General features: G+C 42.0%; 1 protein-coding gene across 2 annotated transcripts in view; it reads left to right on the top strand.

Moving 5' to 3' along the window:
- Positions 1-14,307, top strand: part of PMEPA1 (prostate transmembrane protein, androgen induced 1) — a 62,340-nt gene extending 48,033 nt beyond the window's left edge. Inside the window, exons 2-4 of one of the 2 annotated variants that reach the window (XM_090064679.1) lie at positions 2,462-2,616; positions 8,622-8,675; positions 8,767-14,307. In XM_090064679.1, coding sequence (XP_089920805.1) covers positions 2,462-2,616; positions 8,622-8,675; positions 8,767-9,312 — 755 coding nt within the window. In that variant the 3' untranslated portion in view covers positions 9,313-14,307. Of the gene's footprint in view, positions 1-2,461; positions 2,617-8,621; positions 8,676-8,763 lie in introns of both variants that reach the window. The other variant, XM_090064678.1, reaches the window with a different exon arrangement.
- Positions 14,308-15,953: the final 1,646 nt, after the last annotated feature.

Below are 15,953 nucleotides of genomic sequence, written 5' to 3'. Positions count from 1 at the left end.
TAATTGCACACAGTCAAAACGAAGTGTGGGGAAACTGCCGTCTTAGCATCTAGGAGTCGGCCCCTGCCAGCCACTGTCCTGTGTCTTTTGAAGACACGCTGTTGCTGCTTGTTCCTGCTTGTTTGGAGGGCTTTCTTGGGTTTTTTCCTGTAACAGTCCTTTGTGCCAGTTGAGTCCATTCGAGCTGCCAGTGTCAGCTTGGTAAATTGAGTACTACATTGAATTACTTCTGTTCTCAGACCTGGGAGGAGTTGCAATCAGCATAGATTGAGGATGTCTGTCTTCTCATTGAACAGCTGTGTGTTGTGGCAGAGTTTCATAGTTTCTAGGGTCAGAAGAGACCTGAGCAGATCATCTAGTCCGGCCCCCTGCCATGGCAGGAAACAATACTGGGGTCAAACGACCCTGGCAAGGTGTTCATCTAACCTCCTCTTAAAAACCCCCAGGGTAGGAGCCAGCACCACTTCTCTTGGAAGCTGGTTCCAGACCCTAGCCGCCCTGACCATGAAGTAGCGCCTCCTGATAGCTAACCTAAACCTACCCTCTGCCAGCTTGTGACCGTTATTCCTGGTCACTCCTGGCGGTGCTCGGGGAAACAGGGACTCCCCCAATGCCTGCTGGTCCCCTCTGACTAGTTTGTAACAGGCCACAAGATCCCCCTTCAGCCTTCTCTTGTGGAGGCTGAACAGGTTCAGGTCCCGCAGCCTGTCCTCATAGGGCCTGCCCTGCTGACGCCTGATCATGCGAGTGGCCTCCTCTGGACCCTCTCCATGCTGTCCACATCCCTCCTGAAGTGCGGCGCCCAGAACTGGACGCAGTACTCCAGCTGCGGCCTGACCAGTGCTGCACAGAGGGGGAGGATCACCTCCCTGGACCTGCTCGAGATGCATCTGTGGATGCATGCCAAGGTGTGGTTGGCCTTCCTGACTGCCTCCCCACACTGCTGGCCCATGTTCATCTTGGAGTCAATGATGACCCCCGATCCCTTTCCGCCTCCGTGCTGACAAGAGGGGAGTTCCCCATCCTGTAGGTATGGTGCCGGTTGTTCCTCCCGAGGTGCATCACCTTGCACTTGTCTGTGTTGAAACCCATCCTATTCTCATCCACACACCCTTGTAACCTGTCGAGGTCTGATTGTAGCCTGTTGCATCCTTCCAATGTACCCACGTCCCCCCACATCTTAGTGTCATCAGCAAATTTTGAACAGGGTGCTTTTTACCCCCTCGTCCAAATCGCTGATGAAGATGTTGAACACTGCAGGCCCAAGGACCGAGCCCTGCGGGACCCCACTGCCCACGTCCTTCCAGGTTGAGAAGGACCCATCCACTACCTCCCTCTGGGTGCGGCCGTCCAGCCAGTTGGTGATCCAATTGACTGTGTGGGTGTTGACACCACAGCCCCCCAGTTTCTTAATGAGAACTGGGCGAGAGTGTCGAAAGCCTTCCGGAAGTCCAGGAAGACGATGTCCACTGCCACCCCTGCATCTAATGATCTGGTGATCTGATCATAGAAGGCCACCAGGTTGGTCTGACAGGACCTGCCACTGATGAACCCGTGCTGGTTGCCCCTAAGCATGCAGTCCCCTGCTGGCCCCTCCTGGATGTGTGCCAGCATAATTTTCTCAAACAGCTTGAGAGAACTTTTCTCAAGGTAAGAGTGACTGGCCTATAGTTTCCTGGGTCCTCCTTCCTCCCCTTTTTGAAGATTGGAACCACGTTGGCCCTCTTCTAGTCCAGTTCATGGTCTTAGAGAGGGAATTTGGCTGGTAGCTGGGACTGGGAGTCAGGAACAGACCACAGAACTGCAGACTCTCTGCACCGTCTTGAGTGGGTGGGTCCTTGTGTTTCCTGTACCTCTGTTAGCATCTCCGTAAAATGGGGATAACTCTTCTGTTTCACAGGGGTGTCAAGGCTTAATTTAATCCCAAACCCTCTGGTGTACAGAGGTTCAGTAAAAGTTAAGTGAACTGCAAGACTGAACTCGGTGGTGTTTGTTTGTTTTAAATTCTAATTAAGTCCAGAAATACTTGCTGCATTGTTCCACAGAGTGGGCCAAAGCGGCATTCAGTACAGAAATCTTTCATTTGCAGAGTGGTTTGTGGAGGCAGGAAACACATTTCTGGGAGAGGTAAGCCAGACCTGAAGCTTTAGAGAGATTTTTTTTTTGTGTTGGGGTCCTACCCTTGAAGCTCAAGTTAATCAATTTTAAACATTTGAGCATAACTTAGAATCTTTGTAGATCATGTCTCAGGCCTCTTATTCCTTGGCACAGGTCATTTCCCTTGTTCTGTGTTGCCTAACTGAAAGCATGTGGAAACCTTGTGCGTCTGAGAGCCTTAAACATCTGTGGATGTAGCTGTGCAACTCCACGGGCTTCCTAGTCAAACTCACTCTGGTGTTTCTTGTACTATATTCCTCTGCTTTCCAAGATGGTTGAAAATGTGTCTCTACCTCTCTTACAGCGGAGTTGGAGTTTGTACAGATAATCATTATCGTGGTGGTGATGATGGTGATGGTGGTGGTGATCACGTGTCTGCTGAACCACTACAAACTCTCTGCACGATCCTTCATCAACCGGCACAGCCAAGGGAGAAGAAGAGATGAGAACCTGTCATCAGTAAGTATCTCCAATAATTCTCCCACATCTGTCTGTCTCCCTGTCTGGGCCCAGTGTTTGCCACCTGATGAGATGCTTGTGAATTGTTGCCTGAATCCTTAGGAGTCCAAATTCCTACCTGAATTTGCCTAACTAGTAGAGTCTATATGTCTCCCCCCAAAGCATTATGAGCAGGCACCTTCAAGATAGTTAAATCTTCATGCATGAGGTGGTTGGGGTCTGTGTAGTTGGCATGCTGTGCATTAGGAGAAATACTGCAACCATTTTGTGCTCTCTGTCCATCACAAATGCAGCTACAGGTGCCTGCATTGTACCGGTGTCCTGATACAAACACTGCTAAAAGTGATGTTGGGAAGAATATTCTTATATCCCTTGTTTTCTGAAATCACTAGATGCAGGCAGTCATCTGGGAGTTAAATATGTTAACTTGCATAATTCCAAATTACACCACCCCTTTGGGTACCATATTCCTAGCAAGCCCCACACTGCACTGCAGTTTAGAAGGGAAGGTGCACATCTCCCTAGGTGTTTTCTAGCACTCTCTAGTGGCGGCAAAATGTCTCAACTGCAGAAAGTGCAATGGTTTTGTGCCATTCCCGTAATGTAGAATAGGTCTGTCTTACAAGAAAAGTTCTCCCTGAAATAATGCCTGTGATGTTCATGGAGACATTTTTAATGAAGCAGGAAGTTTAAAGCCCAGGGAAGAAATGCTGTTCTATTAATTGCATTGCTGACACCAATTCAATCAAAAGCCACTCCAGCAAAGTAACAGATGTTGCTTAATGCTCTGATCCTGTGGGGATGAGCACAGTTTAAGAACCTGTAGCCAACAAATCCAATCTTCATGTTCCTGTTTATTGGAATCACCTTTCAGCCCAGGAATATCTTTTCTTTGCCAATTGTCTTTCTTTCCTGCTGAAGGATCGCAAGGCTCTTTCATAGTCAGGTTGCCTCGCACCACCCGCAATGTAGAACTGGGCAGTTTGGGACAGGAAGTGAAAAGGAGGAATACTGCACACATTTGGAACTGCCTAGGAGTGAAATAAAAAACGAATGCCCCTCTATTCACTGATGTGAACCAGAAGTTGCTCTTTTCCAGTTCATGGGCTTCTACTTGAATACAAATTCGTTCATTTTGTCAAACATGGGGCACCATTTCCACGCCTTAAGTAAAGTGCTCCCTTTAGACGCAGGCAACCTAATGGACAAAGCAGTGAGTTTTAGAGTCAGAGCTGTCGTGCCTCTCATGCCCATGTGGGCAGGAGCATGGTATTCAGATGACAGTCCACTTTTCTGTTCATGTGCAGAATCCCACAAACCGTCCCCCTCATCCCATGGATGATCTTTCATTTTGGCCATGAGGTGAGGTCCCTTGACTAGTATTTCATGCCAAAATGGGACAGCCTCTCAGGAGGAAGAACTGTAAAAATACTCAGTTCAGTTAAACAACCCTTCATTTAGTCTGATGCAGACTGCATCTCTGAGGGACTAAGAGTGAGCACCATGAACAGTCACTTGTTTAAACAGGCAACAGGAGCAAACTGCTTTGGACTGGCGTGATAATCATTTGACGATATTTCACAAAAATATTGGGATCAGACTTGAACTTTTAACTTGTATGCAGATCCCCTTTGAAGTCTAAAAAGGATTTAAATGGTGAGGGCAATCTGATTGGATCCAATGATGTGTTTTGGGGTGACCTTAAGCTTTCTGGTTTAGCCCAGTTTGACTCTGAACCATTCTTCCCCCTTTGCCCCCCCCTTAATTTTCAACTTGGCCCTGAAGCTAAAAACAAAAACCAAAAAAAAAAAAACCCTTTGCCCAGCTGTCATGACTTCTACTTCAGATGTTTTCATGTCAGAAATTAAGATAGCTTTTCATAAAAGGTTTACCTGCGGTGCACTCTGTTTTAAGCTAAACCCCTGGAGAGGCACCGAGTCCTAGTCTGTCTCCAACCTGAGGCTGCTGTGCCACTTTGCATGTAGAGGCTCAGACGCAGAAGTCTGCGGTATGCCCGTACCCCTCATCGAGAGCATCCTGCAAACCAGGATACTAGTCTCCAGTTACCTGCATTCTTGGGGGCTCAGTAGAAATGGATTTCCTGTGGTTAGGCAGCATAAAATCAAGAACATCTCCTGGCAGGTTTTACAGTACACCAGTTCAATGCTATGTGCATTGTGTATAAATACTTTCAAAGCCTGTTTGACTTTACCATAGAAGGAATAGCTTTGTAACCCAAATTAGCATCATAGATCAAACACTCCTTTATCTTTTTATTTTTAATTATGGATTATGTCTTCAGTTTTCAGCCTCCCTTTTTTTCCCTTTCTTTTTACCCCAGAGGAAAGGGTTGTTTTTTTGGGGGTTTTTTTTTTCCTTTTTATTTTCTTTTTCCCCATTTTCTTAAATAGAGTGTAATTAAGTCTCAGACACACTTTAGTTAGTGGCCTGCTGGGTGCTCTCCTAGAAGGACAGAAAAGCCCCCTAGCGTGCTGCACAGGAAGCTCATTACATGAGGATCAATCATCACAAAGCTCTTAAAGGTGGCTCATTTTAAATTCAGCACAGTGTGATTTATTTTTAGAGAAAACAGTATTCCAATAGAAATGACTCCCTGCCATCTCCATGCATTCTCAGTGTTGAACTGGATATTGGTTTGCGCAATCCACTGAACTTTTACTGAGCCTTAAAATAAATAAATAAAAGCAAATATTGCTGTGGTGTTGTGAGCAGAGATGTGCATATACTCTCAGTTCCTGGAAATTGGAAAGTGCCTTTTCCCTAGCAGAGTCCTAGAGCGCTAGTAGTCCCCCTTTTTATTTCCCTCCTGCTCTCATGGCTTAAAAATTGTAAGTAAAAAAGAAAAAGCCTTACTATTTTCTCAGAGAAGGTTTTAATGTGAGCAATACTAACACAATGGGGTTTTTTATTCCCTTTTCTCCCTTGCTGCTAAAACTCCTTTTCCTGTAAAGATCCTTTCACTTATTCAAAATCTGACCATCTCTGGAAGAAGAGGAAGTGTTGACTCCCTCCCCACCGCCCTCACCAGCGGGGATAGATAAAAACTTAATCAGAAATGGAAACCCTACTCCCTCCTGATGCCCAAAACCAAAGAGCCAGAAACAAATCTTAGGGACTGAGATCTTGCTATTTTTGCTATTTATTTCTACACATAAGATGCATGAGTACTGTCCTGATAAGGAACTGCTGTATTACATTCTATTGAATAGATTTTTTTTTTAATATATTTTTTGGCGAGTTATTGTCAGTGTTGCCAACTTCTGGAATTCTTTTTTATACCTGCTTGATTTGATTTGTTTTTTCCCCCTGAAATCCAGTTATACGAATACTTTTATTTTAAGTGAAAACTCAGCTTCTGGTGTAAACAGCAGGTCTGTAGACCCAGTGGTTATGCAGATAAGCTTGAAAAAAACATGAACCCTAGTACCCAGAAATCAAAGGTGAATTAAAATAAAAAGCTTCAGATGTCTTGTCTGAAAAATCCCTGATCTCCTGGGGATTTTGTTGAAGGTCAGCAGTGCTGCAGTCTCTTAGCCAGGGTACAGGTGCTTAAAACAAGGAAGTCACGGCTAACGTTTTGTCCTACAAACTTGCTACTCTCCTTGGATTTAGAGGAGAAGTACAAGCCACTGCTCAGGCATCATGGCAATGGCTGATGCACATGGCCCCAGGCCTGCAGACACTCGCACATGTGCTGAATTCCAGTGGGACAAGCCAAGTGTATAGCTAGGCTTGCCAGATCCAGCTGTAAAAGCCTATGTGGAATAGATAAGAACCAAAATACCAGATCAAACTACTTCAGAGTCGGGAACAAAAGTTGATGCAGCTTCTGACCATCCTCAGATTCTTGCCAGTTCTACTTTAACAATGTTTCTGATCTTCTATTTAATCTTGGGTGCTGTCTACTTATCATTATTATTTCTATTACAGTAGCATGTGGAAGCCCTAGTCCTAAGTCAGGACCCGTTGATATAAGGTGCTGTGTATACATAGAACAAAACAGCAAGGGCGTTTCTGCCCCAAAGTGCTTACTGTGCAGGGGGTAGGGCTTTGGAGAAGCTTTGAAAATAATTTAATTCACTTGCCAATGTTCATTGTCCCCATTTAGAAATGGCCTTCTAAAGTAGCCAACTGAAAATGGGATTCAGAGGTGTTGCCTCTTCATTATGGAAAGTGTTGGACTTTCTGCTATGCTGCAGCTGCCCCCATGGAAGGAGGCTGACATCACTCCAGGGGAAATGGAAAAGCAGATGGGATGTTGCAACAGCACTGCCCACTGCTAAATTAAATATAAAACATCTAGCATAAGGCAGCGAGGCACTCGCTGCTCAGGAAGTCTGCCATGAGGACATTGCAAAGTAAACACTCACTCCCCTGCCCATTGATTTGGATTTCTTTTGACTGAGGTAACTAACTGTAATCAAGCTACCTCAAAGCTACCGTATAGACATAAAAGAAACAATCCTTTAGTTTGCTCATTGGATTTAAATGTGTGGGTAGAGGAGAGATTTTGATCTTTGATGCAGAGGCGGTAGCTGGGCAAGCTCTGTGTCCTGAGTAGGCTCATCATGCCTAGGCTGAGGACATTTGCTGCAGCACTGATTAGCAGTGGAAACTTTTCTGCTGCAGTTGGTGGCCACTTTGTATTTTGGGGGCGGGGAAGGTTAATCGAGAATATTCTTTATAGGCTTTTGGTTTTTTGTAAGCAGAAAAATCCAAGTGGAATCTGATTGATCAATTACTGCTTGTTTAAAAAGTTGCGTGTGAAGGACACAACTTCCCCATAAAATAGTCATCGTGTTGCTCGCAACTGCCAAAGATATCGACTGAATGGAAGAGCTGGTTGAAAACTAACCCCGCAGCTCCACTAACCTCAACTCTACAGTATTCCATTGTCATAATACTTAACCTCTAGCATTTCAAGGAGAGGTTCCCAAAAAAACTGCAGAGAAGTGAAAAGAATCTGGGCCAACTCATTTCCATATAAATCACTGGGTTTTTTTGTTCCACTGGTAACAGAACTGCCTCGAGGTTTGTGAGCAGAAACTGAGCTTCAAAAACAAGCACCTGATTGGATTCTCTGGGTATCTGTTAGCACGTGCAGTGCCACAAACTACATTTCCCCCACTTAAAATTGGGAAAAGGAAAGTAAAGGACAGGGCAGGGAACACAATTGGAGTTTAACCGCCTGTTGTTTTTCAGGATCTTAATGCATCTTGGGTGTCTTCGTTAGACTGTCCAAGTTAATTAGAATGTTTCCATTTCATCCCTTTGCATGAGTCGGCTATAGGTGCTGTGCATATATGAGCAATGATATAACTGGCTGCCCTTGTTTTGTGTATAGACCAAGCAGCTGATTAGGACAGTAAGGCTGGCTCTAGACTTGAATATCACAACTCCATTTTCCCACAGTATATTTTGTGTCCTAGTACATATAAATAGAGGGAAATGACACCTGGACCAGCCTAACACTAAATGACTTCTTACTCTTCAGGTGTTGGTGTCATATTCAGAAAGCATTATGGGCTAACCCTCAGTTACTCTGTCAGAGATAATAAATGTATGGGTTTATATTATAGTTGCATGGCTTTTTCACGCAGAGCACGTGGGCTTCTGTCTGGGCACGTTGTACTTTAATGCATCGGCTGGAATTGGGTGGTGAAAATAAAACTGCCACCGGGGATGATGAATGGAAGTGTGTGAAATTTGGTATTATTTTGATTGTCTAATCAGCAAGTGAATTTTTCTTAATACAGAGATAGATGGTAGAAAATCACGAAGCAGGTATGAATGTTGGCTATCTTAAGACATAGGGACTTACTCTGTGCTCATGTAAATGCAGCTGCACTGTGCGGAGCAACCATACATTTTTAGCCAGCAGCGGTAAATCTAATCGGACGAGGTCTCTTGTCAAAAATGGTGTGGTTTCTAGACTGGCTGATCGTGAATGATTCTCAACCCTTTTCCTATTCTTTCCACTGTAGGAAGGAAGCCTGTGGCCTTCAGAAAGCACAGTGTCAGGAAATGGAATAACAGAGGTGAGGGCAGTGTTGGTACTGACTGGGTTGTGGGTAAGGACTCGCGCACAAGCATTTTGAAACTCATGGTCTCTCCCTTTCTCTTCAGCAGCAAATCTACACTCCGAGACCCAGCGACAGACTAGCAGTTCCATCCTTTTTGCAGAGGGACCGTTTTAACAGATTCCAGCCAACATACCCCTATATGCAGCATGAGATCGACCTCCCGCCCACCATCTCGCTGTCGGATGGAGAGGAGCCTCCCCCTTACCAGGGACCCTGCACGCTACAACTCCGAGATCCAGAGCAGCAAATGGAACTCAACAGAGAATCAGTCCGAGCCCCCCCCAACAGAACCATCTTTGACAGTGACTTGATAGATAACTCAGTATATGGAGGGCCCTGCCCTCCCAGCAGTAACTCTGGCATCAGCGCAACCTGCTATGGAAGCAATGGTAGAATGGAAGGACCGCCACCGACGTACAGTGAGGTGATAGGTCACTATCCTGGATCTACGTTTTACCAGCACCAGCAGAACAACAATGGGATGCCCTCGATACTAGAGGGTAGCAGACTGCAGCCTTCACAAATCAATGGCCTTGAGAGCACAACTGCATGGAACAAAGATAAGGAGAAGCAAAAAGGGCACCCCTTTTAAAACAAAATCAAGCGCAAAAGAAAATAAAACACTCTGCACTTCTCATTTAAAGAAAAGAGAGAGAGAGAGAAAGGGAGAGAGTTGGGAAGATGAGCAAAGAATAAAAAGCCCTTCCCCATCTCTCTGTGTATAAATATTTCCTTGTAATGTCTGGTCTGAATGCACAAGCCAAGAAAGCTTGCAAAAACATTTCTTTATTGAGCTGTGTCTAGAAGTTTAAAAAAGGAAAAAGAATCAACTGTAGTCCTTCATTTTTGTTTCTAGTTGAGCTGTGTGTGCGTGTGTGTGCGCGCGCGTGTGTGCGCTTTTTTGTTTTGTTTTTGTTTTTGATTATTTCACTTAACTTTAAAGAGGAAAATATTTGCACAAAAACATTTTGTTTAAAGATCTGCAATATATATATATAAATATATATTAAAATAAGAGAAACTGTATGTGTGAGGAGCAGGAGTATTTTTGTATTAGAAGAGACCTATTCAAAACAAAAAAAAATAAGTTTTGTTGTTTTCTGAACTAGAAGAAAAATGGCAATTTTTTGAGTGCCAACTCAAAAAGTGTGTATTACGTTGTAAAAAAAAAAAAAGAAAAAACCCTAAAAAAAAAGAAAAAAACACAAAAAAAAATCAAAAGCAGGGGTTTAGTTATTTATATAAATGTTGAAATTTTGCACTATTTTTTAATATAAATATGTCAGTGCTTGTGTTGGTCAAAGCCTCTATCATGTCTACCACAAAACTGTTAAGGGATTAATATGTCAACATGGAGAACAAACTAGCTGGAAAGGGGTGGAAATTCCTAAAATTAAAGTAAACAGCCCTGTGAGGAACCTTGTAAGAGAGACTGCATCTTCTGAAACCTTTGATTTCCATATTCACTGAGCATTACCCATCTAGTTCAGTCAGCTAATGGGTAGTTTAATGACAGTCATGGTCTTATACATTCCCTACAAAACAAGAGGAATTTGTGTGTATGTTTATATGTTATCAGTTAGGATTATCATAGTAAAAAAAAAAAAATTCTCAGTGCTTCTGTGAATCAAAAAAGAAAGAAAACAACTTAGCAGAAGCAAACACAATTTACTTGATTTTTTTGATGAGCTCTAATTCTTTTTGGGAGCGGGTGAGAATAAACTTCTGTCTCTGAAGGAAAACAAAGTGATTTTCTTCATTTGTTTCTTTGTACATTGAGCTGTAGGGCCTGGTGTTGACATCAAGGATGTTTTCAAATGGGAGTAAATGGTGATATACCAGAAACCTGCCTTTAAGATGGGTTTTTAAATGTCACTGAAAATACGAGCCGAGCAATCTGCAGCTTGTGCAAATCATCTTCATGTTATATGAACCACCGCAACTTTTATTGGGATGAAGAGTGCAGTCCTATCGCCCAACTACCTGTAGTTCTTCTAGGCTGCCTCTGGTTGTTTATTTTATTTCTTTTCTTTTTCTAGCTAAAGAGGCATAAAGTCCAATAGATGGAAAGGAGCATGCTCCTGTGATATATTAAGGAAAGGCTAAAGAAATATGCTTAATGCTTTAGAAGCAAAACCCTTTACCTCTTCTGGAGATTTCTTCATCCAAAACAGCCCCAATCCCTCGTGCCCACATGGCAAGGTTCAACCCCACCCCGTCAGAATCATGGGATGTCACGTCTTTTTTAATTTATCTTTGTTTCATGAGCATTTTGTCTTACTATGCTATTGTTTACATTTTTATATTGTGTAGATATCTGGTAGCCGTTTTACCCTTGGGGTGAACTTGTATGTGAAAGAGAGTGAGAGAGTGAGAAGTTTGAGAGAGAGAGAAAACAAAAGGGAAAAATTGTTCTCACTACCTTGTGCAGATATTACTAGCTTGGCAACACTTCTCCATTCGCTGGGAGAGGATTTCTCCAAATGTGAGGATGGGTCAGATGGGGAGAGGGAGGGGGGGAACTACAACGAGTGAAGATTTTTACAAAGTATAACTTCATTTTCTGCAGGATGCTAACTAGTAGAGTAACATAAATGAAAGATATAAAGGCAATAACTATTGTTTTTAAGCAACTTTTCTATTACTTGAAGAAAAAAAAAACAACCAACCATGAGAACAGGTTTTGAAGTTCTGACCATTTGAACAATATTTATATATATTTTAAAGATGATGGTGAGTAGATGAACTTGAAGTTTGATCGTTATTTTTTTTTGCTTTGTTTTTGTTTTGCCTAGCAGTGGTCCTGTACCTTTACAGTAGTTCAGCCTGCTTTTTCACAGTTTCTTGAAGTCTTCATAGCTTTATGAGTCATGGAACTTAAATTTTGCTGACCTTCAAACAACAGCAGCAACAAAAAAGACACACACAAAAAGATGAATCTAGTTTGTCATGAAAGGTACAAAGCTGATGAATTTCTACAAGTTTTTAAAAGGTATCTTTCCTTTATGTAACATGTCTATTTAGTGCCTTATTAAAGAAACAGTAACCCTCCCTTTTTATATAAGGGAAAATGAATTATTGTGATTTACTGTGTTTTGGCTTCTTGACTTTTAGGATCATATATTTAAATTTTTTCCAATTACTTATTTAAAAGGGGTACTGCTTCTTTAAATGTTCCCTTGCACCCACTAGACCCAGTTTGATGTGCCTAGCCGAGTAAGGTGCTCCCTTTATGCCATTCGTTTTCTTGGACTGTTTGCAAGGTAACTTGAATACATTTATGCACATATCCTACTTTAACAGGTAGGAAACTGTGGTGGATATTGTAAATGAGATCCCAACCAAAAGACAAACAGAAATATAATATCTACTGCCCTCTTGAGCCAAAATACGTGAATAGTATTGTTGGGTTTTATTTTGGGTTTTGTTTTGTTTTGTTCTTTTCTTTTCTTTTCTTTTTTGTGTTCTGTGGTCTAACTAGTTTGTTTGCTACAAAAATGGTTACCTCAACAGGTTTTGGGTGGAGTATGCATCACACATCTAAAACTGTATAGTAAATGTGGAAGTGTCATCAGGATAGGAGGTTGTTAAGTAACTGGTCTGTCTTGTCCTATGGAGATGAATCTGGCCTAGAGAATAATAGAACCAAGTCTTAATCTGAAAGGTATTTGGATATCCTGAAGGCACTGTCTAATGGGGGACACTTGGAGAAGATTCTGAAAGGAATCCCCGTTCTTCAAAAACTCAGAATTTCAACTTTTTTTCCCCTCTTGGAAAAGTAATCGTACTATTTTTTTTTTTTTTTTTTTTTTCCTAATCACCTTCCAGTTTGAGAATGGATTACTTGCACATCATCCCAAAAGCTTGCAACCCGTTGGTCGGTTGATCAAGTTACGGGTTTGGTGTTACTGAAGAATTTTCTTGTGCACAATATACGCCAATAAAAAGCAAGGGCGGCTTAATCTGGAATCAAACTTCTCTTTCAATCTGTATCTTGCAGGTGTACAAAAAGAATCCATCTTTTCTTGCTTATTGCTTAATCGTTTATTCCTTTTCCTTAAGCTCTGTTACCAGGGGAGTTAGCTCTGGGTATGTACAATCGGCATCTATGCGTTCCCTATCCAATCTGGCAAAACTCCAGCTGACTTCAACGGAGCTGAGATTTCACTGTTAGCTTTTTATTTTGGGGGGGGGACGGTTCTCCCTGCTCTGCAGTCTTGAAGAATCCTGTGTATTAGAAATGCAAATACTAGCGCTGGGGCCCAAACCTGCTCTCAAGTTTCACCACGTAGCTAGGATTGATGTCGGAATTTTTTTGGCCTGGGGTCCTTTTCTACCAAATACGGCTATTCCACATTGCCACCGCCCTATCAAAAATGGCTTTGCACTCAATAGCTACTGCATCTTGGTCCTCGCTTGCTTCTTGCCCTTGTGCAGATAACATAATTGTACTTGAAGCTTGACTATGGTCAGATACCACAGAAGCCATTAGGAGTTTTGCAGTCGTCAAATAGGGATGGTTCAAGCCCTTTCGGACCGAGCATCCTTTTAAAACAACGATTCCTTTTTTTAAAAACAAAACAGAAGAAACAAGACATTGCTTACGCTTAGCAACCTCTTGTCCCAACCTGCCTATTTGCTAGAAGTTTAAGAGTCATGTTAGCTTTAAAAGGGGTTTGCTACCTTTCTTTCCCTTGGTGTATTACAGTATGGCAAACAGCATTCTCAAAGTGCCACCAAAACTTAGTGAACTGGAATGTGAACATGGCTTTTTCAATAAGGATGGCAAGGAAGAATGGGTTTTATTTGTTTCTGACACTGGTAAAACTAAGTTCCCTTCACAACCCTTGATTTCAATGGTTGGAAGATTCAGCTTTACTAATCTAGTGCATTGTTTCCTTATGTGTGTTAAAATTCATTCTATCTTAAGGGTGGGGTATAAGGAAACTTAATTTGATTTCTTGGGGAAATGATGCTTTTGTATGCGTACAAATCTATAAAATTGCACTAACTGCTCTATTGAAAATAAAAATAAAAGCCCAACATTTTTCTTAAAGGGTTGAAAAATGACTGAATCCAGATGTGTAGCATTAACAATGCTAGGCAAGAACAGAATGAATTTTTATTCTCTTCTGTCTCTGTATAGCTCAGAGATTTTTCTATGTACAACACAAAGCTACAAGAAAAAAAAAAAAGTTTTCCAGAAACCGCGCTTCAAATTTTTTGCTGTACTATAGAAGCTCATGAAGGACAACATTAAGGTCCTAATTTGCCTGCCTTATAGTCACATTTCATTGTATTAATATTTTCTTAAACTTCCAGTTGCATTGCTTTGGCTTTGGAGTTTGTTATAGGCAGTCCTGTATTCTGAGTTCTGTTCAAGTTTAAACTTATGTAAACTATTGACAGCACATGCAATGCAGTACTTATCTATATTTTGCTGTTTTAGTATGAATATGTACTCTGATGCCAATTTACAAAAATCTGTTGTAAACGCTTATTGTGTAACAGTAACCAATAGTGGCAATTATATGTCATTCTAAAAGCTGCAATACTTATACAATAAATTTTACAATACTTTGGAAAATTTGATTTCACCTTCTGCTTTTGTTGCCTAAATTGTCAACACAAGTTTTTGTTGTTTGTTTCTTTTTGTTGTTTGTTTTTTTTAAAAATGCACATCCCAAATTTTTGAAGAAGTTGGGAAAATCTATTCTTAGGTCTTGGTATTCCCCCCCTCCCCCATTAAGTAGCATTCTCTATGGGCTAAAATGACATTAATTTGATGTGGTTTTCAAATGAATCTGTAATCCACTCCTACTGTGCTGCATGCCAGATATTTTGTGTGTGCATGCACTTACATACCAGTTTTCCTTTGAATACATCAGAAGGTGTTGCAGCTTTAATTCCAGAAGAAGCATTCCTGTTCTGCATTATATACAACACTTGCAGTCCTGCCTTTCAGACAAGAGCATCACTGATCACCTGAAGGTCTTAACTTGAGTAACTCTGTCAGCAAGAACTGTTTAGATACGACTTCAATTGGAAGCACAGATAACTTGTATAACTTTTTTTTTTTTTTTCCTCTCTGAGGTGGTGGTCAGATTGCAGTGATCACATTAAAATGACTGGAAACTTTACTGTTTGCAGGGGTTTTTCTTTAATGTTATTAAGGACTTCCTAATATCAAAATTCAGCTGAGTTGGGTAGGCCTCCTAGTCAGTTTTTCCTCTTGAAAATAAGCAATGTCTGTGAACCGTATGAGTTTCCCGTACCAGTATTCATTTGAGGGCCGGAGGCACATTACAATAGTTAAGCCTCCTGACAGACCTATAAGTGATGGTAGCTTCTGTTACAACCTGGCTTGGATGTTTATCTTGCTGGGATCATTTGATCCCTGCAGACTTCGTGCTCATGGCAGCAGGGCTGGACTCAATCTCACAAGGTCCCTTCCAGCCCCTTATGTCTATGTCTTGGTTATCTGCCAGCATAGAGAGTAGCACCTCTTTAAGTGGTCACTGATTGTTGGTGCTGCCTGAGTTTTGGATGTCCACTTTGTGACAGCTTAGTGCTGAGTTCCTGCAATTCCCATGGCCTTCAACTAGAGTTTTAGGTGATCGGCACTTTGATATCAAAGTAGTCCAAGTGCATGCATTGAATGACTGATTTTTACAAAATGTCAGTCTCTATGATCTTTGAAGCAGGCTAATGGCCGAGCTGGGAAAGAGGCCCAATGTTCCTCACCTGCTCATGGCTCTAACCCCTTAGTTCAAACTGCTTGTCTCCTGCTTAAGGTTTATTTGTTGGATTTCCAATGTACGTTCAAACTGGAACGAGGACACTGAAGAACGACGTCCTGAAAGCAAGTTACATCTGGCTGGAACGATCTAGTTCTTTCCCCCAGGTGAGTCGGTAACAGGTTCGCTCTAAAACCTTGCTGGTCTCTGGTTGCATCAGTGCCGTTGTGCTGCTTATGTCAGTTGCTGGGAAAAGGGATTATAGATGATGGGCTCCAGTAGACCAAAGTACCACATAGCAGTGTTTGGGGGGATATTGAAACCTCTGATACTAGTTTGGCCTAGCTCTGGAATAAGACTTCTGAGACTATATACTTGATATCCTGAATGTCCGTATCTACCTCCTCTCTTAGCTTGTGGGAAAATCTGAAAGATTGGAGACCGGGTCAGATGTCTATACCTAAATACCAAGAACCGATGTTGCAGGAGGGGACTG

Source organism: Crocodylus siamensis, chromosome 10 (genome assembly GCF_052110815.1).
Source record: "Crocodylus siamensis isolate JL-2025a chromosome 10, ASM5211081v1, whole genome shotgun sequence".
NCBI classification, from domain to species: Eukaryota; Metazoa; Chordata; order Crocodylia; family Crocodylidae; genus Crocodylus; species Crocodylus siamensis.
Note: the sequence above shows the minus strand (reverse complement) of the source record. Positions and strands in the feature narration are given on the sequence as shown.